The following is a 27,774-nucleotide window of genomic DNA, read 5'->3' on the forward strand; positions in this document are numbered from 1 at the left end:
AAAAAAATAAGTAAAAATATTTTCAAAGGGAAATGACATTCATTCGTTGCCAAACACATCCCAGCGCGTCGTGTTTTTCATGGTGTCAAATTTTTTTTACTTGTTATAAAATATGGTGCACTGGTGTTTTGTAACCTAGATGCAGGAGTTTTGAATATTATCATGAAACAGTTCGGGTTAATCTATAATAAGTGATTTGTGTTTATACATACGCAGCTCTGTTGTAAGTCCATGCTTTATGATTTACCCTTTCACCATTACATCGACGGGTATAGCGTGCTTTCGTTTCAACAAAGTAGGAGCAAGGTGTTATATATAACAATAGCATCCATCATTTACTTTAAACAACTGACATGCATATATATATATATATATATATATATGTGTGTGTGTGTGTGTGTGTGTGTGTATGTGTGTGTATTTTTTTACCAGGACATAATGTCATTAGCAATTCCCCTAAACTGTAAACCACACGAGCTCTCTACTTGCGGTAAATCCATGTAACTTCAATACAAAGGTCATAAACACATACTTATGTAAAAGCGCCACTTCCTTTACTGTGAGTGAGAATGTGTCTCTTGAGGTGACAGCTATTTGCCGTCTGATAAGGACACACAGAGCAGGCATAAGGTTTCTGCCCGGTGTGAGAGCACAGGTGAGCGTTGAGACTCGTCCTCTGGATGCAGCGGTAAGAACAGTGGGGGCAGGAGTACGGCTTGGCGTTCGTGTGGCGCATGACGTGGTTCTTGAGCGTCGAGGAGTACCGAGTGCTGTAAGAGCAGAAATTACAGTGAAAAGTTCTCACTTGCGAACTCCCGTCAAAACTGCATCTTCCCCTCGCAGCCATTGCCCGTCGTGTCGCCTCGTCCACCTGTTGGAAATTCATTGCTTAGTTACCTTGCTAAGAAAAAAATAAATTAAAATAAAAGCACACCAATTGCAGACGATTTTACAGATTCCATCTCTCACACTGATAAATGTAACAATAAGAATTTTACATATAAATATATACATATATATATATATAGTCATAGAGATATATATATAATATAATATATAAGATAATTATATATATTATATTATATATATATCTATATATATATATATATATATATATATATATATATATAGATATATATATATTTATTTTAGACCAATTATTTTTCTTCCTTGGCATTCACAAAAAAAGCAATATTTGCTTACTACATACATTATATATAATGTATATAGTAAGCAAATATTGCTTTTTTGTGAAGGCCAAGGAAGAAAATAATTGGTCTAACATTGGAGACTAGGAAGGCCTCACTCACTTTAAGTCTTCAGTATCACCCATCAATCCCTTTAAATCTATGATAGGGTTAATAATAATGTAAATTAAATTTTGGTGGTGCCAATGCAAACATTCTTTATAAAAGAAAACAAATTATCGCCCAACCGACAAATCAAAGGGCTACTGGCAGCGAGTTTCAATGAATATTGATAAAGGGTATATTAAAGCATAAAGGATCAATGATGGATTATGACTAACATATAATAAAGCTCTTGGTAAGATTTAACTGCACGAAGACAATCGTTCGTACAGTTCCTCTCCTGTAGAACTCTAGCAAGATGTGGGTACGTAGCAGAAAGAGTCCCTCACCAAAAATATGTGGCAAAGGTTTTTACTTGGAACCTATATACCTACCTACCTACCTAAATATCTACTTTGGCATTCTTTATTGCGAGTTATTTATTCATTGTGGTAACTTGCATCTCATAACTTTCCCTTTACCGAAAAGGAGTAAATGCAAAATATTATACAAGAAGATATTATATATATATATAATATATATATATATATATATATATATATATATATATATATATATATATAGATATATATATATATATATATATATATATATACCGATAAAAACATATAACTTAATAATGATTGTTACTTTTTACATTTTTTCACAGAAACCTATTCTTTTCATGTGACTGGGTACTCCACAACGAAACTTGATATTGAGTAAAACCTCTGAAAGCGCAGCAGTAGCAGCAGGAGCAGGAGCAGTCCTTATAAGAGCGGGTGAGCAGCATCGACGTGTCGCTGAAGCGAGACGGGACTTGGAAACTGAGAAGGACAGTGGGGACAGTCCAGCTGGTCGCCCTCTGCGTGGATCTTCATGTGCCTCCTTAAATTGGATTTATCTGCTGTGTGATAAGAGCAGTAAGAGCAAGAAAAAGGCTTTTCTCCGGTGTGTGTGCGCTGATGTAAGTCGAAGTGGGATTTCTTGCACGTTGCATAGGAGCACAGGTTGCATCGGTGCAGCTTTGGCATCCTACCCTCCATGTTCAGATACTTCTCGCCGAGGATTGCTTCCGATGCCAATTGACTCTCGTGCCAAACCTGTAAAGGATGTTTGGGTACTGTTAGTCAAATCCATTTCTCTTCAAAGAATAACTGTAGATTAAAAAAAATCAGTCATTCTGCAATCTAAAATAAAGCATCATTTTAAAATTCCTTGCAATCGTTTCACCACCTTTCTATGTACGTATTCAGTTTTAAACTAGACAGGATAATAAAACTGGTATTACAGTGAATGAAATTTATTTCTCTTGGAATGTCATGCTCATTTTTCAACATATTCCCTATTTACTGCTACATTTTTTCTAAAAGTTCAGTCCACTTTTCGTCCACGTCAACGAAAACATTTTCTGCAAGAACTCCTCAAAAAATATCGTCGCGATGCTGACGATTTCCTCCTGAACATTTACACGGGAGATGAATCCTGGGTTCATCATTATGACCTTAAAAAGAAAAAGGATTATCGTCACCCAAGTGTAAGGAAATGCAGAACAAATACATCAGTAAAAAAAAGCCATCCTCAAATATTTTTGGAGCAAGAAGTCATTCCCACTGAATATCTGACACAAGGATTGACGATTAATTTCAAAATGTATTGTGTTGCCTTGCGAACACTCAAGCAATTAAATTGCAGACCAAGGCCTAAGAGGGCAAGTTTTTTTTTTTATCACGATCTAAAGTTGCACTGCAGTCACCAAACAGCGGAAATCAACAAACGTCTAGCTATTCCTAAAATTGAAAGGTACTTGGAAAGGTCAACCTTTTTCACCCGATGACTAAATTCAAGCTGCTATTTGGAACGAGATCAGAAACAAAAAGCAATACGTATATCTTTATGTGCGCTGGATGAAAAAATGGATTGGGCATTTAGAAAAATGTGTAGCAGTAAAGAATTTATTGTAAAAAAAAAAATAACAGGCAGTTCAACGAGAAATAAATTTCTTCCACTTTAATACCTGTTTCGATCTGGTCTAAAATTTGTTTATAAATTGGGGACCTTTTTTTATCAGTTAACCCTCGTGCATACATAATTACATACGTACATACAAACCCACACACACACATATTTATATATATATATATATTATATATATATATATATAATTATATATATATTATTCGAGCTACAAATGTCCTTTAATATCTAATTCGCTCTACCTCGGAATTAATATATTTTCATATATGTAAACCGAAGGGGAATTTTTCAGTTGATAATAATTTCGTCCTCTTGTAGGTTGGAACCACCACCCAGCTGACAGAAGAAATCAGGACTTTAGTGACGTTATCGATTCGGATTGTTAGCCGAATCGATAACGTCACTGAAGTCCTGATTTCTTCTTTGTTTGCTGGGCGGTGGTTCGAACCCACGAGAGGACGACATTATTATCAACTAAAAAATTCCCTTTCGGTTTACATTTATGAAAATATATTATTACTGAGGTAGAGCGAATTAGATATTAAAGGATATTTGTAGATCGAATAATTTATATGAATCACGGTGACATGATAATTACTCATATATATATATATATATATATATATATATATATATATATATATATATATATATATATATATATATATATATATATATATATATATAATATATATATATATATATATATATATATATATTATATATATATATATATATATATATATATATATATATATATACAGTGGATCCCATGTATTTGAGTTCTCCAGATTTGCGGAATTCTCTCGGGAACATTTCCCCGCATTATTCGTGGAAAATTCGCCTATATTTATTTTTCTTTGAGAAATATCCAGAAATTCCTTTTTTTTTTATCAATTCTATCATAAAAAGTACTTTCTGTGATAAATCTATTAAAAAACAAGTATAAAATTTTTACTGGGTTTTTCTTGAGTTTTAACTAACAAAATAGGCTGTTTTCAGCATTTTTACAGGGGTTCCAACTATTTGCGGATTCTAACTACTCACAGGGGCGCGGTCTGGTGCGCATCCCCCGCAAATACGGGGGGACCACTATATATATGTGTGTGTGAGTGTATATATATATATATATGCAATATAATAAATACATATAAATATATATTCATACAGAATATACATACATGTAAATAAATTTACATCAGACGACAGGAGCAGCAGCTCAGATGATACATGATCGGTGATTCATGGAATGTCGTTCTATTTTCATACATTTATTTAAGAGCCGACGTTTCACATCGCTTGATGCCCTTTCTAGGCTGAAAAAGCAGTTAAAAGCAATAAATGCTTGTATATATAATGTGAGAGGTATATACAAAATTTATTTCTCACCTTATTTATATCTAAAATAGAACAGAAAGCAAAAAAAAATAGCAAGTAGGGGGAAAGACAAGTAACAGGTAAAGAGCACAGAACACCTACCCACATTGGTACCAAAGGTTAAACCTGCATCAAGAATAACATGAACGAAAATGACACATGGAGGTCAAAAACAAAAATAATGATTAGTAATGTGGGAAACGTACAAAGTGACGAGGAATTAAATACTTTGGAATCCATAATGATCAAACAGTCCATCCCAACACTCAACAACCAATCATCGTCAACACAGTGGTTTATTGCTCGATTGTTTTGTCTTTTTAATCGTCAACACAGATGTTTATTACTTTGTTTTTGTCTTTTAAATTGTCAGCACAGCTGTTTATTAATGTTTTTTTAATCGTGAACACAGCTGTTTATTGCTTAATGTTTTTGTCTTTGAAATCATCAACACAGCTGTTTATTGCTTAATGTTTTTGTCTTTTAAATCATCAACACAGCTGTTTATTGCTTAATGTTTTTGTCTTTTAAATCATCAACACAGCTGTTTATTGCTTAATGTTTTTGTCTTTTAACCCTGTGTGCCCTTTTCATTTGTTATTCTTGACGCTAATTTAGCCTTCGCTACCAATGTGGGTTGATGTTCTGGGCCCCTTTGCTATTACTTGTCTTTCTCCATATTTGCTCATTTTTGCTTTCTGTTCTGTTTTAAGTATAAATAAGGTGACAAATCATTTTTGTGTATACCTTTCACATTATATATACAAATATTTATTGTTTTAACTGTTCTTTCAGCCCAGAAAATGTATCAAGCAACGTGAAACGTTGGCTCTTAAATAAATGTATGAAAATTGAACGACATTTCATGAACTCCCGATCGTAAATAAATATATATATACAGGCAGTCCCCAGGGTTAAGTCAGGTTTGGGTTATGTCGTTCTGGACATACTGCGCTTGCCTCATGGCACTGTTAACCACAAATTTTCAGTCAGCCATTACCTGCTTTATGGCGCTGTGACCTGGACTTACGGCAGCTTACGGCACTGCAAGTGCTATTTATTCGCATTTTTATTATGATGATTTCGATTTAGGCAATTTCCGGCTTACAGTCCCCTGCCAGGAACGGATCCTCCATCGTAACCTGGGGACTGCCTAATACAAACACACACACCCACATATATATATATATATATATATAGATATATATATATATATATATATATATATATATATATATATATAATATATATATATATATATATAGATATATTTATATATATATATATATATAAATGTTATATAAAGTAAAATATGTCAAGGATGAAGTATATTAACTGCCAGCTAAAGAGATAATTCTGGAGTGGCATCATCATTGATATATCAGGCTCAACTCTTGTACAACAGCAATATGGATAAGCAAAATTTGTGCCATTCGTCCACTCAATAATTCACTGAACATTGGTAAAAATAACTAATAATTCTGAACATCTGACGGGTCAAGCGAAGAAATTTGATGAAGCTCTCAGCTATAACCTTCACTGGCATCACACCATCTTCACTGGGCATCTTCCATGGAGTTTTTCCTGATAACACAAGCCTTTACAGCAATACAAAATTATAGCAAATTATACAGTACATACCTCTATAGGCTCCATTTTAAATCAAATACAAACATCATTTTAACTTTTATTAGTTTCAATAACGTGCTTTTTACAAACGTTTTCGTCAACTACTTAGTTCCAAATGGAATCACGTTTTCAGTTTTTCTTTCAATGCTACCAATACGATTTCTTGATATTTTCCTTTTTCTTGTATATCTACCTAAACTCAAGTACACAAGGTGATTTAAAGTTCCATAAAACTGAATCCAGTTTAACTATGACTTCATGTGACGATACCCTCTCATGTATGATTTTTCGTACTTTTTGGTAGACTAGACAGTTGCTTCCAAGCAATGAATTGCTTTGAATTCACTCATTTTAAATGACATGAAAACTGACAAAATATAAAATGTCTCACTTATGAACTATCTACATTCACTGAAAACAAATACTTCCCCCCAGTGAATTTCTTTAAATCTACTTATTTCGAAATGCCAAGGAAGCAGGAGAAACGCAATGAATTCAGTACATGTGAGAAAGTGTTATGTGTCTCTTCAGACTGACGCCACTGGTAGTTTGAAATGGACAGTGGGGACACTTTCGTTGAATGTCACCCGTGTGATTACGTAGAACGTGTCTCTTCAGATTGGACCTGTCTGCTGTCTGATAGTTGCACTGCAAACACGAGAATGGCTTTTCGCCCGTATGGACGCGGAAGTGCGAAGAGAAGTGGGATTTCTGGTTAGTGACGTAAGAGCACTGACTGCAGTGATAGGTTCGGGGGGCCTTTCTGTTTTGACCATAATACTTATCAAGGAGTCCGTTGCCATCTTTGTTCGCCATTGACCTCTCAAACCACACCTGCAAGGAATGTTGAGGTTCATCAGTATATAAACAATGCATAAGGATGTTAATATACTAAGTCTAACAATAAAAATCAGTAGAAGTGCAAACCAAAAAATTGCCTCGACATCTGTCGTGAAAAATACATTCCATTAACGAGCATGAACTGTGTGTATCGAACTGTGTAAATCTATTTGAGTAATAAGCCAACTCATCTCTCTCTTCCTCCTAGGTAACTTGTTTTGTAACTGTAAGTTTGATTATCCCAACTTCATTGAGAAGTCATAGAAACTATATGAACTATAGTTACTAAATTGTATCGAATTCTAAGATCTGAAATAACCGAAAGACTGAACTTTCCATTTTTTCTTATAAGTGAAAGTGATGGGGATGTCATGACAGTCGTAAGTTAACTGAAAGTGATAATTGGTCTTCATTTCCTTTTGAATCCCGCTTCTTGCTGTAGGGCTCAGACTTCTATTCTATTTTGATAGCGCCTCTGGTAATACGTAACTCATCGTGCTCTCTTTGCAACTTCTTGGAATTTATCGTAATGACCACTTTTGTTACTTTTAATACGCGAAAGGTGGTTGTTATTGTTATGATGACTTGCTTAAAATATGATCAGCGAAGTTGTGCTGCCAAGTTAGCAACACAATGTTATATTTATTCAGTTTCTAGATTAAATTGGTAAAGGTGAACTCACTATTTGTATTTTTTGATGCTACAATGATAATTCTGTAAATGCAGCAATAAGCTTTTCTACATGAGGGCACATCTAGTTATAAATGGTAAGCCATATTCAACTTACCTCCTCATAATCCACGACCGCATTAGATAAGTGACACAGACATTGCTAGGAACGTTTTGATTGAAATCAGTTAAAACGTATTTAGTATTTCCTTCCTCTGATATACGTTTAAGTTTCACAGTGGAAGCATACATGTCCATAAAATCTCGTTGCGCAGAGGTAAAGATTTACGAGAAATAAGTATATACCGATGGTAGCGGCCGATCAACTACAGATGCTGATGATTGAACGAGCAATTTACTAGAATATCACCCTTCTCTTTTTGCAAGTGTCCCTGCAAGACGAAGAGCACATCTTAAAATGGCAGCAATACATGGAAATCGAGGCCACTTAGAGCAATCTACTTGTATCCATCAGCTCCTAGAGACAGTCACAAGAAGTTGAAAGCTATCAATATCTAACAAGCACGCCACTACTTTCAGCATCCTTCTTTAGTCACCAACTCCAATGCTCACCCCCAGCGCTCCACACTCCAAAATCACAACCTACTATTTGCCACAACACTAGCTTCAACTTCCACTGCAGTTTCTCTATTTACTTTACTCCTTGGCTCCTGGGTATGTATGTCATACATACTTATTTCAGTTTGTTTCGGCCGAGCGTGTGTTGAAATAATAATACCCATTACATTAATTAGAGCATTGCGTACGATTGTAAAATTGCTGATGGTCAGACAATAATATGTATTTTGGCAATCAAAGGGATGCTATAGGTGGCAGGGTGAAATAAAATAAAAATGACAACTTTGGAGGTAATTTACAATATGCCAAATAACCAAAAAGATAACTTTGGTTTCACTGCAAAATGAATGACTGACTTACATACATAGAATTACCTTTGTGAACTACTCAGCCACTATGTTAAGTGAGATATAATATACTTTGCCCATGCAGTTAAATAAATATGACAAGAATCTAGATAAAAGTGAAAAAACTTAGAAAATTTCGAATGCGCATGCTGAAATTTGCTAAATAAGTGAGCAAATCTTCTCTACAATCCAAAATTAAAAACGTTTTTTCACAAAAACATTTAATCAGAAATGATCCGGTGAAGTCTCCATTTGCCGTCTAACTAAAACTGATAGCCAGTTTGTTTCCATCCACAGTTCTCTCTCTCTCTCTCTCTCTCTCTCTCTCTCTCTCTCTCTCTCTCTCTCTCTCAAACGATTTAGAAATTCTCATGACTTTTTTTTATACTTTTATCTTTGTAGGGAGCCTTATCATACCTGAGGATTTCTATATGTATTTATCACCTCCCTATAATGAAACCAGAGGTACGGTACCACCCTCCCTCTGACATTCGTTGACTGCAGAGATCAAAGGTTGTTCTTTAGTTACTATGAAATAACTTCAAATTCCTTTTGACACACAGAGCATCCATAGCGTCTGCGTCACTTACACTGTGACTTTAACTGTTCCTAATTTGGAGGGACTCCGGGTCAATCGTTCAGTATCAAAATTCCTTGTCAATGATTTCTGTGGTTATTACACACATTTGGTTCTGGAGAGAAGTTACATTTTTTTATCAAATAAATATTTGGTAGATTGTGCTGCCACTTAAATGTATTTGAAAATTCCAGTGAGATTTTGAGAGACCATACAGAAAATTCTTCTAAAATCTAAGCTTGTTTGCTTGTATTTGTGCCTGGGTGACATCAGTGATAACTTGAATCTTTTGATTCGGCATGCGTGCCCTAATATATTCGAGTCTAACATGTATCCTTAAAGTACAAATAATCAACATTCAGTGTGCGTGTGTGTGTGTTCTTTATTAACACACCCATAGGTAAAAGTTGCGTTTTACTGTAATGTAATTTTCAAAACAATTATTTGGTGCTAACATTATCTATATATCAAATAACTTTTTTTGACAAAGATGAATTGACACAACACTAGGGTACTTCCTTAATCAATGACTTATCTCATTAATTGCGTCTATAATGGGAAATTTTGACTGTACGACGAGACCAATAACTTAAAATGAGTTTCTTAGTAAGAACTGACAATTTTTAAAACAGCCCAGAGCGAGGATGCTTAGTTCTGAATATGTCTTTCTGATGGTATGTTTCGAAAGATATACTATACGTATAAACTTTTCGGTGAGGTGAGTGAATGTAACATACAACAGAACTGAATAAATTATGTGGTACTTGCAAGGAAACTACGAGATCTTTTTCATGACTGACTTGAAGCACTTCACATTATCAATGAGCGATCAATCTTTTCACAGTCCTTCGCCGAAAGGAGAGAGCGAACACCAATGATAATGACTGTGGACAGAACTCTCATCAGTGAGTCTGTAAGTGTTTCGCCAGCTCTTTCCCATTTCCACCTCGAAACGGACATTGAGGACACTGAAAATTCTTACTAGTATGTACAAGTATGATATGTCTTTTTAAATTGCACTTGTTTCCGGTCTTGTATGCGCAGTGTGGGCACAAAAAGGGCTTTTCCCCCGTGTGAGTCCGATAATGTTCCATGAGATGACACTGGTTGTTGGTACTGTATGTACAACACGGACACTGATGCTTTTTGGGTTCCTTGGACAACTTGCTAGGTAGTACCTTGTTGGAGTAAACAGCGTCTACCTGGGGAGCCATTTGACTGACACTTCCCGACCATACCTGCGAAGGAATGTAAAGTGTCTTTTAGATGTGTAATCATATTAAGAATGTTTGCCTTACATTTAATTTTCCATCTCATATACAACACGTTACAAAACAGGAAGGCGCCTCGACAGACCTTTCTTAATATTCTTACCTTCGTCAACAGTCAAAACACAGGATCACATTTTTTTTAAGGTATGAATGTTGTAGCCATTTCTGTTCGCCAAATAAGTTGTTTAAAATAGGACTGCCAATGGCAGATGAAACTGCAGCAACGGAAGACATCATTTTCATTTACCATCTATCACAACTGCACTAGTTGTTGCAGTTATGTACGTTTAAGTTGCCATTAAAAAGAAAATTAGATAATGCTTTTCATGATAGAAATGCACTGACTGGCCAACGAGAAATGAACAGCATGTTATGCAAACAAAATTATAATGATAAAACAATATTAACAATAAAAAATAGAAAAAAAGTAATCTTAAAAAGTGAAAAAAATTTTAAAGAGAAAGAACTCTGGGTATAAATATTAGAATCCTACTTATTTTTTCATCTCCACCTGAGAGCTGGAATGACACAAATCTATTGCTATGTCCATCGGTGTCCATTGTACAGACACAAACCAACTTGCTCTGGAAGCTTCCACTTAGTACAAAACCCACAAGTGGGAAAAAATAAGGAAAAATTAAAATAACGATAAAAAATAATAAGCAAATGAAAACAAATCCACAAACAATATATCCATAAATAAACATCAGTTGGTAAAACGCATTACACTTCGAGATACCAATTGTACAGACCTCTTAAACTTATGAGCATCAAACATCCACAACATTCACAATGAAACTGTTCACCATTTCTTCAAAAATTGGAATGAAAGACCACCGGTCATGCATAGTAACATCCCGGCACCTCACCGTAGAACGAACGGGTGACACTGTAGAACGTGATGTGGGCAACTACATAATTCTGCTAGCATGAGTACTGAAGTGATACTTTTAAGCTTGCTTTTGAAACAAAAGGAATTCTTCTGATTAATGTCCAAATCATAATTAACAATTTGGGAAACAGCCATTTCATTTTGAGCACTACGAACAAGAGAGTCTATTTCCTCCTGAGAAAAGATGGTAATCAATTATCGTAAATTTCCAAGTCACAGCTTGACCGAAATTCCTTTAATCGATCTTTCAATCAACTGGTATGAGATTCAGGGCCTCTGTAACACGGTTTTTTTTACTTTGCTCCTTATCAAAGCATCGGATGTAGCTGAAAGTTGATTGAGCCAAGAGTCGAAAAACATTCATTACATAAGCAAGGTAAACACCTTTTGACGAAATGTTGCCCCGCCCATCCACCTGACAGAAACTCATTCACCTTGTTCCATCGGCTCTGAAACCCAAAGACTTTATGAATGGCGGAACGATACATAGATGTGGGTGAGGTATCTGAGCTAGCGTAGTAATACTACTGTAGCAGTAGTGCCGCAACAGTATAGCAGTAATATACACGAATTAAACGTTTAGACCAACTGCTGGGATCCTTGAGGATCATTTAGCACTTCTTACAACTACTTGAGAAATGAGTTTTTATAGCCAGAAGTTAAATTTTCTAATCCAACAATGCCCATGATAGTCTTCAGTGTTATCCTGAATTATAACGAGGCCAAAGTGGGTGGAGCCTCATGAAGTCATCATTCTGACGATAATTATTGGTGAAGGTTTAAAGACAAAATACGTTACCGGCTATTTTATTTTTTCAGTAAATAGGTAGATAACCAATAAATAAAAATTACTTGACATTGGATAGAGCAGTTATTAAATCAAGCTTGTCTACTATGCTTTTGAAAATCACCAACTATTCCCTACATCTTGTCAATCTGATTGTGACCTATAAAGTAGACTAATTTCTTAGGAAACTTATTTTGGGAGTTAGACTAATAATCGAAGTGTTTTTGTATTTATTAACATATTTTGTTGGTTTGTTCATTATGACAATTATCAGTGGAGAGGTTTCAGAGTTCATAAAGGTGTACTGCTTTGCTTGTATTTAAATTTGTAAGTCATTGGTGCCAAAGGTATAGCCTTCGTTACGTATAGCCAATCATCCATCGAGAAAGAGGGAAGAAAAGCTGTCATAAGTTACGTAGCGAGTGCGTTCGAAACCTTTTCTCTGAGTAAGCTGGCCCGTCTTCAAAAAAAGTCACTTTTACATTATAAGTACCAAATTTATTCAACCTACGTAATGCAGAATACAGTCAAAATTTATGTGTAGATATAATGTGCATTCCGAATAAGCATTATATTTATGAAATGCACAGATAAAAAGTTATTGCGAAAAAACCGTGTTACAGAGGCCATGAATCTCATAGTAGTACACAAAATGCGGCTTTCCTTATCGTCTCCTATGACTGCAGCCACCTTTGAAAATGGTCACTAACACCGGTGACACTGTAGCCATCATTATACAGTATAACAGACAGTCTCTATTACAAACAACCATTCAAGCGACCTTGCTGCCTAATATACGGTTCATCTATGATGGTATCTGAACAGACTCGACAACTATAAATTGTCGCCATTTTCATAGGAAATATAGGTTACCAGGGAAGATAAGCGTCTTTTGAAATACTTGTGGAATAAAAAGTATTCTGTTGCGACACCAGTTCACTTGTGTCTTCATTGATGGGTTGATTTGTTATCTGCAATAAATCCAGAAATAATAGGAGTTTTGCACCGCTTGGGTAAAATGAGTCATTTTCTCCTCCACTGCTCCATTTAAAAAAAATAAATAAGAAATAAACCAACCTGTGATTTTCCAAGTAACTGTTATTTCTGCCATTGAGAAGGGTTCCCATTATTCAGTTTTACAAGTTGCTTTCTTCAAGAATCCATAATCTTTTTCTTGTTCTCACATGACATTAAAATCTGATTTCACCTTCAGTTCACCTGACCCCGAACCTTATTGTCCGGCTTCCTTCGGAGAATGAATCTTGGTCTCCGAAAATAGAGCTGCGGCTGCGTGGCAAGAGTCACATTTCACATTTAAAGGGAAAACAGTTTGAACAGCCTTATCCTCCCCCAAGACACTTAAATTCAATGTCCTTTGTCACTGAAATGATGATGGATTGTTTGGTCTTAAAGTATATGTAAGTGGCACGGTCAAGTTTTCCATGATAAAAGAACTCAATATATACACATTAAAGTATGTGAAAGGAGAAAAATTCATTAAATCCATCCACCCCGCTTATGCCACATTGTCTGGCTCATATTCTTGCGATAATTAGCCCTTAAAATAAAAAAATGTCAATTATCATACTCAATGGCTGGTTAGTAATAAAAAACTCGAAAAATACCTCGTTTCATCATGAACTTTTCCAACCCGATATGAACAGGAAGTTTTGCAGGACTACCGATTTTAGCTTTATTTACGAGAAGCGGTCACGTCTTTCGTCAATATAGTGACTCGATATGACAACAGCATGAAATCTAGCACACACGGAAAACCATGAATATTTCAAATCCTGAAATGAGAAAACTGTCACTACTTTGCAATATATCACCAGAAATTTATTGTGGGTAACTAAATAACACTGAAGTTTAAGAATTTATTGACAAAATTACGAAATAAAAATAAAATCATTTTGGTGCTACACTTTCTTCGAACTCCAACTTAAAACACAATATTTATAATGAAAGAGGCTCTGGTATGTTTGGGAAACTGTCTACTAAAATAAAATTCTGAATGTTAAAAAAACATTTTTGTACAAAAATACTTTCCAATAGTCAGGGTTCATGGGTGAAACTACAAAGACTTCTGCTGCAAGAACCATATTACCTTCCGCATTTGAAAATATAACATAATAATCATTCAAGCTGACTTTGGTGTGTACTTCTCTCTCCTTTCAACAGCAGAAAGGACGTGCAAGTTGCCCCGTGAAAGGAATATCATAAGTTGACTCTGGTTATCAAGCAGCAGCTATGAAATAATATTAACAAAATAATTCTAATGTTGTTAAGTGCTGTGAATGTTACATCACACAAAAATACATGTGCCAGAATGCACTGTCTCTTACATTATGGTGAGATTAGGCCACATTTCCCGATGACATTTCTGTTGATTAATGTTATCAATTCTCAAATTTACTGTACTGACTGGCATGAATGATGGATAAAATGGGCGGTGGCAGAGGAGGCAACAAGCAATGAATTCTAATTCGAGTAAAGTGCGAAGTATGGCAAGACCCAACACTTCTCTACAAACTTTGGCAAATTAGATTTTTAGTGGAATAAATAAAAACTATTGTGCACATTACTACACAATATTCTACAGGACCCAATTTACTAACAACATACATCGTACCTTCACTATGGAAAATCTTATGTGAGTGACATTCTCACAACGGACGAATCACTTTGCAATTCCAGCTGATGCTTCACGCGCAAATGCCGCTTAAAATTCCCTCTCACACCAGTTTGGTAAGAACACTGCGGACAAGTAAACGGTTTTTCTCCAGTGTGGATTCGGTAATGCTCGGTGAAATGCGATCTGTTGAAGCTACGATAGTTACAGTGAGGACACCGATGAACTTTGGGCATCTTTTTGTCGAGAAGAAATCCCTCACCGGGGTCCAGGTCCCGTCCTTCCCCTCCTATGTGACTTGTATTACCTTGCCAAACCTGTTGGAAATGGCGGTGGCATGTAAATTTTGGCGGACATTTTGACACAATTTTGCATTGCAGCCTGTTTTTTAAGAACAATGCACAAACATTTGTCTTTTGAACTATACTATTCACAATAGTATTCCAAGAACATTAGCATAAACCCTAATTAGAGAACCACGGATTAATAAATAGTTAAAACAAACTGTTAGGAGTAGTACATAAATAAGAGAATTATCTGTTTCCAGTTTCAAATCTTTATTGTTAATGAACATTAAATATCAAAACAAATAATAAATGATGCCAAGCTTAAATAAAAATGTAGAAAAGTGCAGTAACACAACAGATAGATATCGAAGGAGTAGAAAGGTAATTTTACGAGCAAAAGAAACTTCAAAACATGAGAACAATATTTTCATTCTCTTAAGAAAGAACTCCGTATACATGCATGCCCGGAATATCATCCAAGTTTACAACACAAATCTTGAAAAATTATATATATTATAATATAATATATATTATATATAATGATATATATAGATATATATATATATATATATATATATATATATATTAGTGACTTGTGTTAGAGCTAGTTGTCTCAGATGTGACAGCCGAGACAAAGGAAATCCGAGATACTCAAGGTCTGGAGAATCTCATCACCTAGGAATAGCCAAAAGGCCGAAGGCTCTACGACACTGACGCCAACCCCGTATTGTGAGAAAAATCTACGTATGTATGCGCTTACATGAATAGAGACAAAATCTAAGATAGTGAAAAATGGAGTACTGCTGCGAGGCCTTTCGTCTTCTCGTCCTTTACTAAGCAGTCGAAAGGCCTCGCAGCGGTACTCCATTGTATCACTTCCCTTCGTGGATTTTGTCTCTATTTATATATTCATCACGTTCCATATTTTCGTGAATCCGTTATACATGTGCTTACATACAAAAGGTTCTTGATAACTTACTATGAGATTCAGGGCCTCTGTAACACGGTATTTTCGCAATAACTTTTTATCTATGCATTTCATAAATATAACGCTTATTCAGAATACATATTATATCAACACATAAATTTTGAGTGTATTCTGCACTACGTAGGTTGAATAAATTTGGTACTTATAATGTAAAAGTGACCTTTTTTGAAGGGCCAACTTACTCAGAGAAAAGGTTTCGAACGCACTTGTTACCTAACTTATGACATCATTTCTTCCCTCTTTCTCGATGGATGATTGGCTACACGTAATGAAGGCTAAACCTCTGGCAACAATGACATACAAATTTAAATACAAGAAAAGCAGTACACCTTTATGAACTCTGGAACCTCCACACTGATAATTGTCATAATGAACAAACCAACAAAATATGTTAATAAATACAAAAACACTTCGATTATTAGTCTAACTCCCAAAATAAGTTTCCAAAGAAATTACAGTCTACTTTATAGGTCACAGTCAGATTGACAAGATGTAGGGTATAGTTGGTAATTAACAAAAACATAGTAGACAAGCTTTATTTGATAACTGCTATATCCAATGTCAAGCAATTTTTATTTATTGGCTATCTACCTATTTACTGAAAAAAAATAGCCGGTACCGTATATTGGCTTTAAACCTTCACCAATAATTATTGTCAGAATGGTGACTTCATGAGGCTCCACCCACTTTCGCCTCGTTATAATTCAGGATAACACTGAAGGCTACCATGGGCATTGTTGGATTAGAAAATTTAAATTCTGGCTATAAAAACTCATTTCTCGAGTAGTTGTAAGAAGTGCTAAATGATCCTCAAGGATCCCAGCAGTTGGTCTACACGTTTAATTCGTGTATATTACTGCTATACTGTTGCGGCACTACTGCTACAGTAGTATTACTACGCTAGCACTGATACCCCACCCACATCTATGTATCGTTCCGCCATTCATAAAGTCTTTGGGTTTCAGAGCCGATGGCATTTCTGTCTGGTGGATGGGCGGGGCAACATTTAATCAAAAGGTGTTTGTTTACCTTGCTTACGTAATGAATGTTTTTCGACTCTTGGCTCGTAATCATTGGCCATGGCGTCGGCTAGAGCATTTTTACTCTATAAAAATTAAAACTATCGGGTTTAGGTTATTGATAATGCTGACAAAATTTGTGTGTCGTTGTAAAATATACATATGTCAACTTTCAGCTACATCCGATGCTTTGACAAGGAGCAAAGTCCAAAAAACCGTGTTACAGAGACCCTGAATCTCATAGTAGCTGTGGGTGCAACTTCTCTCCAATTTTGACTTTGACTCATCCTATGTACACTATATAGCACGCAAAGAGAATCCTCATTAGCCCTTGAAGGAGCCTGGAGATCTTGCTGCAGATGACATTAGTACCCTTGAGGAAATATATTTCAAATTTTCATGTTACGCGGTTTATGAAACCCATTGAGATTAGTCATTATAAGGTATTGTACCCGCTTCTATTCTTGTCTTCATTTTCAACCGTAATCACAGTGAATCTCTCATTTGTCTGGTAGAACTAACTTGAAATCATATACTTGACACCTACACCTTCATAATGTTTAAACTGCTTACGAAAATTTTATTTGATTTCAGAGTTGCATAGAAATGATCCGTTTATATGGATAAATATAGGCTGAGATTAATTGACAAACAGATGTATCTTAAAAAAGCCCTGCTATCCCATGGCCACGGCCTATGAAACTTTGTTTTTCAGTTTCCATAAGTAATCGCTATGAATAACCTCGAACCTTTGACTTACAAGGGAAGTCTTTTGTGATTATAGAATTTACCTAAGGTAATACTCGTGCGAATCACTCAATACTCTCGTTAAGCTGTACAGTAGGCGCTTCCACACGAAAATTAGAATTCTTTTTCATATTTACTTGCGTAGAAAGAATTTTATTAGTCATCCGTGACATAGATTTTGGAGAACTTTACATAAGGCTCTTCCACCTTTGACGTACATCCAGTTATTGCAAAAAGTTTACAGCGACGAATTTCCCATTTCAATAATTATGTCTGGACTGCACTTGAAATGTACAGTAACCCAAGAGGGGAAACAACAATTTCAATAACACTTCGTCAAGCTGCATTTAAGGTTACAAAGATGGTAAAATTTCCTAGCTGTATCATTTAAATTTTCCAATAATGATTTTCACTATTTTCCATAATTTACTCACATCCTTATACAATCAACCATCAAGTTGACCTCTAAGCTCCCAAAGATTAGAATATAGTACATAACTAAAAATAAAAAAAGGAACAAAGAGTACACGAAAAGGGTAATTAGCTTTATACGAGGACTCTAAACTTATCAACAGTGCCGCAGGCTTAAAGAAACGAAAAAAAAAAGAGAAAAAGAGACATTTAATATTTAGCAGAGAAACACTACGACACCTCAGCACAATTATGACATGAACGTTTTGCATTAATGTCATCACCAATTCAAGATGTTTAGGCATTTACATATACACTGCAAATTCCCTATGGAACAAACCTCATCAGGAGACGACGAAACGGAAAATATCCTAATAACAGTTTAAAAATCGTAAACGGAGTTAAACAGGGAAAAGCAAGCTAATTCTATAGGCAAATTTTTCAAGAAGAATGAGTTCTATAACGATGATGAAATCCATAAAAGAAAATACTGTCTATAATGGTAGAATAAGAGATCTAAAGCAATTGACATTAATATCATTATTTTTGCATAAACAAGAAACTGTATGGACAAGTAACTGTTGCTCGCTTAGAATTAATTGGTTCCCATTTTGTTACGTTCAGCGTTTAGCAAAAAGGTAAACTTTGAGTTTAACGTATACTATAATGAATTGGCTAATCAATTGGCTAATTAATAAATTCACATGTCGGCCTACAATTGTACACATTAAAAAACAGACAACATGAAGAGTCCAGGAGATAGCCAGCAAACCCTCTGAGCCATCCAACTTTCTGTTTGGAAATCAGTTAATTAAATTTGAACGAATGGTGTCATATTCTTATTGCCAGATGTCATAGATAAGACCTGAAACATCTACGAGAACATCACATACAAAATCAAGGTACCTTTAGAGGACTGTTTCTAATACTGATTTATTTAATATTTTGCAGCATGAACGACCATCACTACTCAGACCAGAACATCAAACCAACTGCTTCCTAATTACCACAGCACTCGATCAATACTGGTACTGGGATAGTACCGATTCCCTCCTATGTCCATTTTTGAGGTCAACTGGTAAGAAATGCAATAGACCAAGAAATAGTAACTCCAAAGATGCCAAAACCTTAAGTCAGAGAGCTTGATTCAAAATTCTCTCGTAAATTCTTGGTAAAATATATAATCATCAACTCGGGACAACGAGGCATCTGGAAAGTTCCGTAGCAAATCAGGCATGCCAGATGTAGTAAATATTCTCACTATTAATAAAATTATGAATAAATCTAAATACGCATGCATTATATACATACGTATATATTAAGTAATAGTATGATGATTAATAGTATGGCCCCCTCTACTGTAAACAGCAATTAAGTACAGTGTAAAAAAATGTAGGATCAACGAAACTAGCTACAGAATTATTGCTTTAACATAAAAGAGTGTTTCAGGCAAAACAATCAGGTCATACTTAACATCATGGCTTGGAGGTCAAGAAAATTATTACGACCTGAATTCAGTGTGAGGAAAATTACATTATCAAAAACATAATAAAGGCCATTCAAACAACAGCAGACATTTGATTAACTTTACTTTGCGATGTGAATCACAAAATATTTCCAGAAGTCTCCATTTTTGTCTTAAGAACAGTTAAAAAATCTAAGCATAATTTTGAACAATTGCAAATTTTATCCTCGGTAAAATAACCACATAATTCCGACATATATTCAAAACTTCAAATTTATCAACGAATATAAAGCAAATAACTGAGTAATAAACAAAATATTTTGTAGCACCAAATATTGTTGAATGCTAATTCCAAGATATGCTGAAGTTGAAATCTTCAGAATGACACAAACCGGTTCCCATATCACGATAGTCTGTTTTGTGCTTTCCGCTGTCAGTGTTTGAGAATAATGTGGCGCCTTAGATTAGCTTTCACTCCAGTTTGGTATGAGCAATGAGGACAAACGAAAGGTTTTTCCCCGGTGTGAGTTCGGTAATGTTCATCGAAGTGAGATTTATTCACTGATCTGTAGCTGCAGAACGGACAACAATGAACTCTGGGGAGTTTCTTGTTGGCGGAGTAACTTCTTCCAGTATCCTGGACTCGTCCTTCGGCAGCCAAGTAATTGGAGTTACCTGGCCATACCTGTAGGGAATTGCGTTGTTGTAAAAGATGTAATGTAGCTGTTCCACAAACAAGTTTATAAAATGCAATAAACAAAATACACACTCTTCATGACATACCATGTTTAGATCTTGGCTCTGTACAATCTTGTTATGACTAGCACGAAATGGCAACAATAAATTTTATACAAAATACTCTTTGAAGTGCTACAACGTTTTTGCATACCTACGGAGGTAGGCCAGCAAACAAACATGGTCTAGCATCTACAAAACCATAGAATTTCCGGAGAAAAAAAATGACATCTCATAATAAAGGTCTCACTAAGACACCAAGTATCTGGAACACTATGGGTGACTAAGTTCGTGTGATCAGCTCCTCAGTTACGGGAATGTTTTCAATGTCATACCAGTGGAGTTCTCCATAACCCTTTACGATCCTAGCCCTTGGTGTGCAAAATACATCGCACAGTACAATCTAAGGCATATCAAAATAACTAATAAACTTATTTTCAGTGCATAAGAGTAAAAATTGTTTTGGAGTACCTTTTAAACAATTGCAATACAAGATAACTGCATATCCCTTTGACAGTTGGCATTTTCCATTATTGTATCTGCTTATCACTTTGCATGCAATGCCAAATCTGCCTGCAACAAGTTGTGACAAATTTTCACCGAAAGCAGCCACTCTTGTCATTAGCTATGATGATAACGATACTCTTATTATCCCGGAAGAACCAAAATACTGAATCTAGACGGGGCTTTTTCTGGAAAATGTATTATTCAATATCAAGGTTTCACAAAAGATTTTTCGTACCATACAATGCATAATCTTAATGCAGAAATAAAGAACGCATTATTCAATTTGTTTGACTTATTTTTTCGCTGTAATGTATTCTTCGCGTCAGACATCAACTAAAGTACATATTCCAAGGTATTACAGTTGCGTAAACTGCATTCACGTGAAAAACAACCGGGAAACTTGAGCATATTTTACAATCAAGTCGTTCATTGCTAGATAATCCGAGAATTAAGAGAAAAGAAAACAAACCTGACCTAAAACTTTTCTGTATTATTGCGGATGTCTCCTGAGGATGTGGCGCCTTAAATTGGTCTTGACTGCTGTCTGGTAAGAGCACTTTGGGCATAAAAAAGGCTTTTCACCGGTATGAATACGAAGGTGGGTGGTGAGATTGGCTTTCTGGATACTGCTGTAGCTGCAATATGGACAGTGATGAGTTTTGGGGAGCTTTGTGACTGAAGGAAAGTTCTCGAATGAAGAAAAGTTCTCAACAACTTCCTGACCTTCTTCTGCTGTTAATCGATTATAACCGGTCACTGGCGGCCAAACCTGTAAAAGTTGTTTATTGTTATTTAGATATAAAAATAAAACAACAATATAAAGAACAAAATGTGTGTTGTTTTTGACTGATCCAACTTGGAAAGAAAACAGTCACAAGAACACAATTAATGTGCAAAATGTCCAATCTTCTTCGATGGTTAACCTGCTGAAAAGCACCAATCCTTTCACAAGAAAAAGTTCGCGTTCAGTATACACCAAATTGCATGGCTGTTCTTTAATATCCCAGTTTTTCTGCTAAGTTGCATTTGGATGACTCGGTCTTCGTGGAATGGCTTGAGGGAGTTGTGCGGTGGATCTTGATGGAGACCAGTTCTCCCACAAGGGATCTTTCCAGTCTTTGTCTTCTATATGTGAATGGAGTGAACACTTTAGAATAACACTCCAGAACTGAACAAAGTGGATTAATAATTATACGATCAGGGCCATTTGAGACTGTGACTAATCCAAGTTACAGACGTTGGTAATAAAAGCAAGTTGTATTTGGGTAAAACGGCTACAGAATGGGTCATCCAGGGATGGCTGGTTGAATTATTATGCCTATTAAAACTGGTGTCACAACACCTAGGTCACTAACGCCGTAATAAATTGCAATAGAAAAGGAAAAATAAATAAATAAAATTAAATAAGTTTAAAAGGACTTTCATATAAAAATATCTCAAAATATATGTATTTAAAAGGAATTTCATATACAAATATCTCAAAATATATGTATATAATCACATTTGTTCGAATATATTATCAGTACTTATATATACATTATATGTATAACCTAAATTTTGCAAGAGAGAAGTCACTTTATTTTAGCTACAATTCTCGGTGAGGATTGTAATTAATATACTAGAGCCTCCAGGGACACCAATGACCAAGTTTTGGCCAGAGGATCCTAAGTTTCGCTGGAGGATGTTGAGTTTGGATAGTATGTATTGTTTTCATGAATCATTATCAATTCAGAATCACAACTGTGTAACAAATAGTAACTGGATGAAAGTTTAGAATGCCTTTGAAAAAAAATCCTTACTGGTGACATTTAGGAGGTTAAAGCTCTGGATTTGAGAAGTGGGAGAGAGCAAATGATCTACAGAATCATGCTTATACTTCCTAAAGGTCAATTTTCTAGAAGGGTCACTGGAGGATGCATTCACAGAACGGTATTAATCCTAAAAAAAAACCTGATTTCTTTCATATATACAAAAAGTACAATAAAATTAATGAAAGTGCGATACTCACAAGTTAATCATTTTTACTATTTTCGCAACTTACAATCTATGCATACCACCTATATACATACTATCTTAACTTAGACTCTATATACACCATTTATATATAAAAATTACACTCTATACACACCATTTTTATACATAACTTACAGACTCTATGCAAAACACCTCTACACATATCATCACAGCTTAGACTCTATACACACCACCTACATACATACTGTTATACCTTACAGGCGCTATACACACACCCCCAATATACATACTATTATACTTTACAGACTCTATACACACCACCTAAATACATCCTATCATAATTTGCACTCTCTACACAGCAACCATGGCAGTGGTACGAAACCCAGCAATTCTCATAACCATATAATATCAGTGAAGAAGTGAGTTACACTACATACTGGCAAGGCAGCACTGAAACTATCTAGCACTGATAGCAGTCGATGTAAAGCAACCCTTGAGCAGAGCAGAAGTGATGGAATTAAATGACTGGGGAGCAGAAAATAAGGCATCTCATACATTGCAGAAATGAAGCTATCCATCTGTACTTTTAGAAGTCAGGTCATCTATTGCCAATGCAGTAAAGGCAATCTGTTGACCCAAGCAGAAGAAAGACAAAACATCGGAAGAATTTTAGAAATTATGAGCTACGCTGCTTCCTTATACAGTGTGAGATCAATCTCAGTTTACTGTGCAATTTATACATTGCTTATCCTTGCATTCTTTAATGTATTTGCATAACGATATCTGCAATTTAAAAGGAGACAATTTGTCACCACTTTGTTTTCGTATTGGAGCTCCATAAAATATTCTTCCTATTTTCCACCACTTCATGATAAGACCTGTCCCCTACGGCATGCCTTCGCCATAAGACAGTCTAGCAAACAAATTAGATTGTCATTTTCGAAACAGGTTGAAGAGCTTTTGCTTAATGTATTGTTAAGCAGCTTTGAAACTCTATGAAAAATTTCCCACAAACAACGCTTCAGCGAGTCTCTAATGTTATAATGGTCTATCTCATCGCGATACGAATACAGACCGGTAGTTACGAGTAGGCTAGCTTTATTGTACAATTTATTTTAATTTCATTTTGATAGTCTCACAATAGAATTTTCATTTATGGTGGAGAGGATGATTGTGAGCAATTTAAAAAAAAAGTCCAAAGGTAATCCATTAACATAAAAAAATCATTAGAAAAAACACTAACATACAGTATAGCAATAAAACATATAGTGTATTGTTCTTCAGTATCATTAGTATAGAAATCTTTCAGTATCATTAGTATTGTGGCTAAGAATTCAAGTTGACATACGTTGCTGACAATGAACTTTTATCAGCCATGAAAAAATAAGCGACCTTTTGAAAAAAGCTATTTAAAGAGGCAGAAAATACACATCACTTGAAATACTAGACTTGAGTTCAAAAATATTCGTTCCTCAAAGGAAAACCCTCTGGTGGTAAGATATTTTTCTTAAGGCTACAGGTTTGGTCCGATATTCTGCCAAAGTAGACTCTTGTTTGGAGAAGGATACTACATAAACAAAGCCCTTTACGTCAATACATTATGAAAGATCGACAGAAATCAAAGTCAAAATGGATTACCCATATTACAAAAAAGGTAAAACAATCATTGTAAGTGTCAAGCACCACCTGAATATAGTCTATATATAAATATCTATATTCATATATACAAATAAGAAAGAACTTGTGATTACATCACAAATTTATCAAATGAAAAACTCGATCAGATGATGTAAATTTATTAGATTACAATTATAAGTTCGATTTTGGATATAATAATCACTACAAAATTCCGTTACTGATGAACAGTTCATAGCTTTGAAATCTTTAGAATAATATATAGATATATATATATATATATATATATATATATATATATATGATATAATATATATATATTAATATTATATATACAAGTACTATCTATATAGACTCTGTTTTACATATCATGAGTTTTTACTTTAAGAACGGTACCAAATTGGAAATATTCTACTTGACAAATTCACTTCAAATAGACAAATGTTTAGAGCGGTCAGAAAAATATAATTCATGAAAACCAGCAGTTCTAAGGATTTCGAGAATCATCATTAGTTTTGATTTGTTATTTTGTAAATGTTTTGAGAATATAATGTTGTTTGTTTTTAAACCACGAAACCAGTCGTGCATGCATTACACTCGGCAAAGTTTTGTGTTTCGTACTTGTATGCTATGGTAAACCTCAAATCTTGACAAGCATGGTGCTAATAACTTATTTCAAATTGAAAGTTTATGTAATTAAGAGCTGATAACTATAATCCTTTCGTATTAACAGAAAATGTGATTATTACATGTTTTCATCATTTTAAACAATACACCTGTATAGGACAACTCATCATAGTATCAACCTTAAATGAGTTACAATAAAAAAAAACAAAGCCATTGAAGGGGATGTGTGTAAAATGTTGAGGTGGTTGAATAAAGAAGTAAATCATTGGTGCAGAAATATTTAGTAAAATGTTCTACGAGTACCTTTGTAGATGTCAATTTTGCTTTTAAATTCATTGTCAAAAACGTTTTCCCTATTAGTTTCAATTACCTGTAACTCTGGAGCTTCCGGGGGATTCGCCCCCTGGACACCCACAGCCCACCTGAAAGACGCTACGCTTGCTCAGTTAGCTACGCTCACCACGTCACAAAAAGGGCCACTCAAAATCATTTGCCACGACCACTAAAGTGGCAGTCTGCCTCTGCCCAGGACCCCTGGCAGGCCAACCCGCCTCCCCGCGGTCACGGGGCCCCTGGTGGGTCAAACCGCCTCCCTGCCATTTCAGGACCCCTGGCGAAAAAATCTACCCCCATGCCGTCATGGGACCCCTGGAAGGCCAACCGGCCTCCCTGCCATCATGGGACCCCTGGTGGGCTTACGACCCTGCTGTCCTGGGATCCATGGCAGGTCAATCCACCTCCCGGACATCTCGGGACACCTGGTGGGTGAACAGGCCTCCCTGCCAACCTGGGACCCCTGGTGGGCCAACCCACCATCCTGGGACCCCAAGCGTGACTCCACGCCATCCCGGGACTCTTAGCAGGCCTCCCCGCCGTTCCAGAGACCCGTGGCGGGCCTTCCCGCTGTTCCGGGGACCAGTGGCTGGCCTCCCCACTGCTCCAGGACCAGTTGCACTTGCAATAACATCCCAGAACCCGTGGTGGGCCTGTCCCGCAATCGGGGACCCATGACAGCCTGCTGTCCCAGGGCCTGTGACGGGGACTACCCTACTGTCCCAGGAATGCCGCCCCATCCCAGAACCCATGGCAGGCCTCTCCACCATCCCGGGACCACTGGTGGGCATCCCCGCCGTTCAGGGACCCCAGGCAGACCTCCCCGCCCTCCTGGGACCCCTGGCGTCCCTGCCCGCTGTCCTGGGACTTTTGGCGGGCCTGCCCTGCCCTCCCGGGACCTGCGGCAGGCCTGCCCCACCCTCCCAGGACACCAGACCTTTGGTGGGCCTCTCCACCATCCCGGGACCCCTGGCAGGCCTGTCCCGCCCTCCTGGGACCCCTGGCGGGCCTGCCCCACCCTCCCAGGACCGGTTGCTTGCCTGCCCTGCCGTCCCAGGACCCGTGGTGGGCCTGCCCTGCCCTCCCGGGACACATGGCAGGCCTGTCCCGCCCTTCCGAGACCTGTGGCGGGCCTGCACCGCTCTCCTGGGACCCCTGGCAGGCCTGCCCTGCCCTTCTGGGACACCTGATGGGCCTGTCCCATCCTCCTGGGACACCTGGCGGGCCTGCCCCGGCCCCCCCGGGAATCCCTGGCAGGCCTGCCCCGCCCTCCCAGGACCCTTGGCGGACCTGCCCCACCCTCCTGGGACCTGTGGCGGACCTGTCCCACCTTCCCGGGACCCGTGGCAGACCTGCCTCGCCCTCCCAGAACCCCGGGCAGACCTGACACAGCCTCCCGGGACCCCTGGCAGACCTCCCCTGTGGAGCCTGCCCTACCCTCCCGGGACCCCTGACGGGCCTGCCCCGCCCATCCCGGGACCCCTGGTGGGCCTGCCCCGCCGTCCCAGGACCCCTGGCGGGCCTGCCCCGCCCTCCCAGGACCCCTGGCAGGTCTGCCCTACCCTCCCAGGACCCCTGACGGCCCAGCCCACCCTCCCAGGACCCCAGGCGGGCCTGCCCCACCCTCCCTTGGAGAGAGAGAGCATCTTTTGGAGATGCTTCTATCCACTCAACACCTCACCTTAACTTTAGGTCGGGAATATGCCACTGATTCTTTACATTGCTCCTGGAGCTCCCACAAATCCTATGGTTTTCCTGGGCTTCCGGATTCCCGTCACTTTCCTAGGATTTTGTGGTTTCCTGCCAGTTTTCTGGGGCTTCCAGATATGAATAAAACAATTAGAAAAATTTTTATAATAATTATTCCCCTACTAGTTCAATATCCTACAATAATTAACGAACTAAAGTTATTTCAAAACAAACTTTCTCCTTAATTTACATGATCTACCAATCCCCTGAAGACGGGCACCTGCTTCTGCACTGTCCAGTTGTCCTCATCCAGGCATCTGTATTTCTCCTGGAGGTTCTTCAGGTCCAAGACCAATTTCTCCTCGCTCCTCGTAGCTTTCGATCCTCATCTTTGAGCTGGTTGTTCCGTTCGCCCTGGGCACCGACCTTCTTCCCCAGCGACTTGTGGCGACGATCTTGATCCTCCAGCGTGGAAGTCATCTTGTTCCTCT

The 27,774-nt window shown here is 37.2% G+C and overlaps 1 protein-coding gene across 9 annotated transcripts in view; it reads right to left on the reverse strand.

The window, feature by feature from the left end:
- Window positions 1-27,774, reverse strand: part of LOC135225753 (zinc finger and BTB domain-containing protein 24-like) — a 526,510-nt gene that overhangs the window by 98,484 nt on the left and 400,252 nt on the right. Inside the window, exons 6-7 of one of the 9 annotated variants that reach the window (XM_064265167.1) lie at window positions 2,019-2,392; window positions 742-871 (exon numbers count right to left, since the gene is read on the reverse strand). The exons of 2 other annotated variants lie outside the window; for them this stretch is intronic. In XM_064265167.1, the coding sequence (XP_064121237.1) occupies window positions 2,060-2,392 (333 nt within the window). In that variant the 3' untranslated portion in view covers window positions 742-871; window positions 2,019-2,059. Of the gene's footprint in view, window positions 1-532; window positions 872-2,018; window positions 2,393-6,355; window positions 7,107-10,266; window positions 10,523-14,194; window positions 15,184-19,997; window positions 20,469-21,499; window positions 21,795-27,774 lie in introns of those variants that run through there. 6 more of the 9 variants (XM_064265179.1, XM_064265178.1, XM_064265165.1 and 3 more) reach the window with 6 other exon arrangements.

Source organism: Macrobrachium nipponense, chromosome 13 (genome assembly GCF_015104395.2).
Source record: "Macrobrachium nipponense isolate FS-2020 chromosome 13, ASM1510439v2, whole genome shotgun sequence".
NCBI classification, from domain to species: Eukaryota; Metazoa; Arthropoda; class Malacostraca; order Decapoda; family Palaemonidae; genus Macrobrachium; species Macrobrachium nipponense.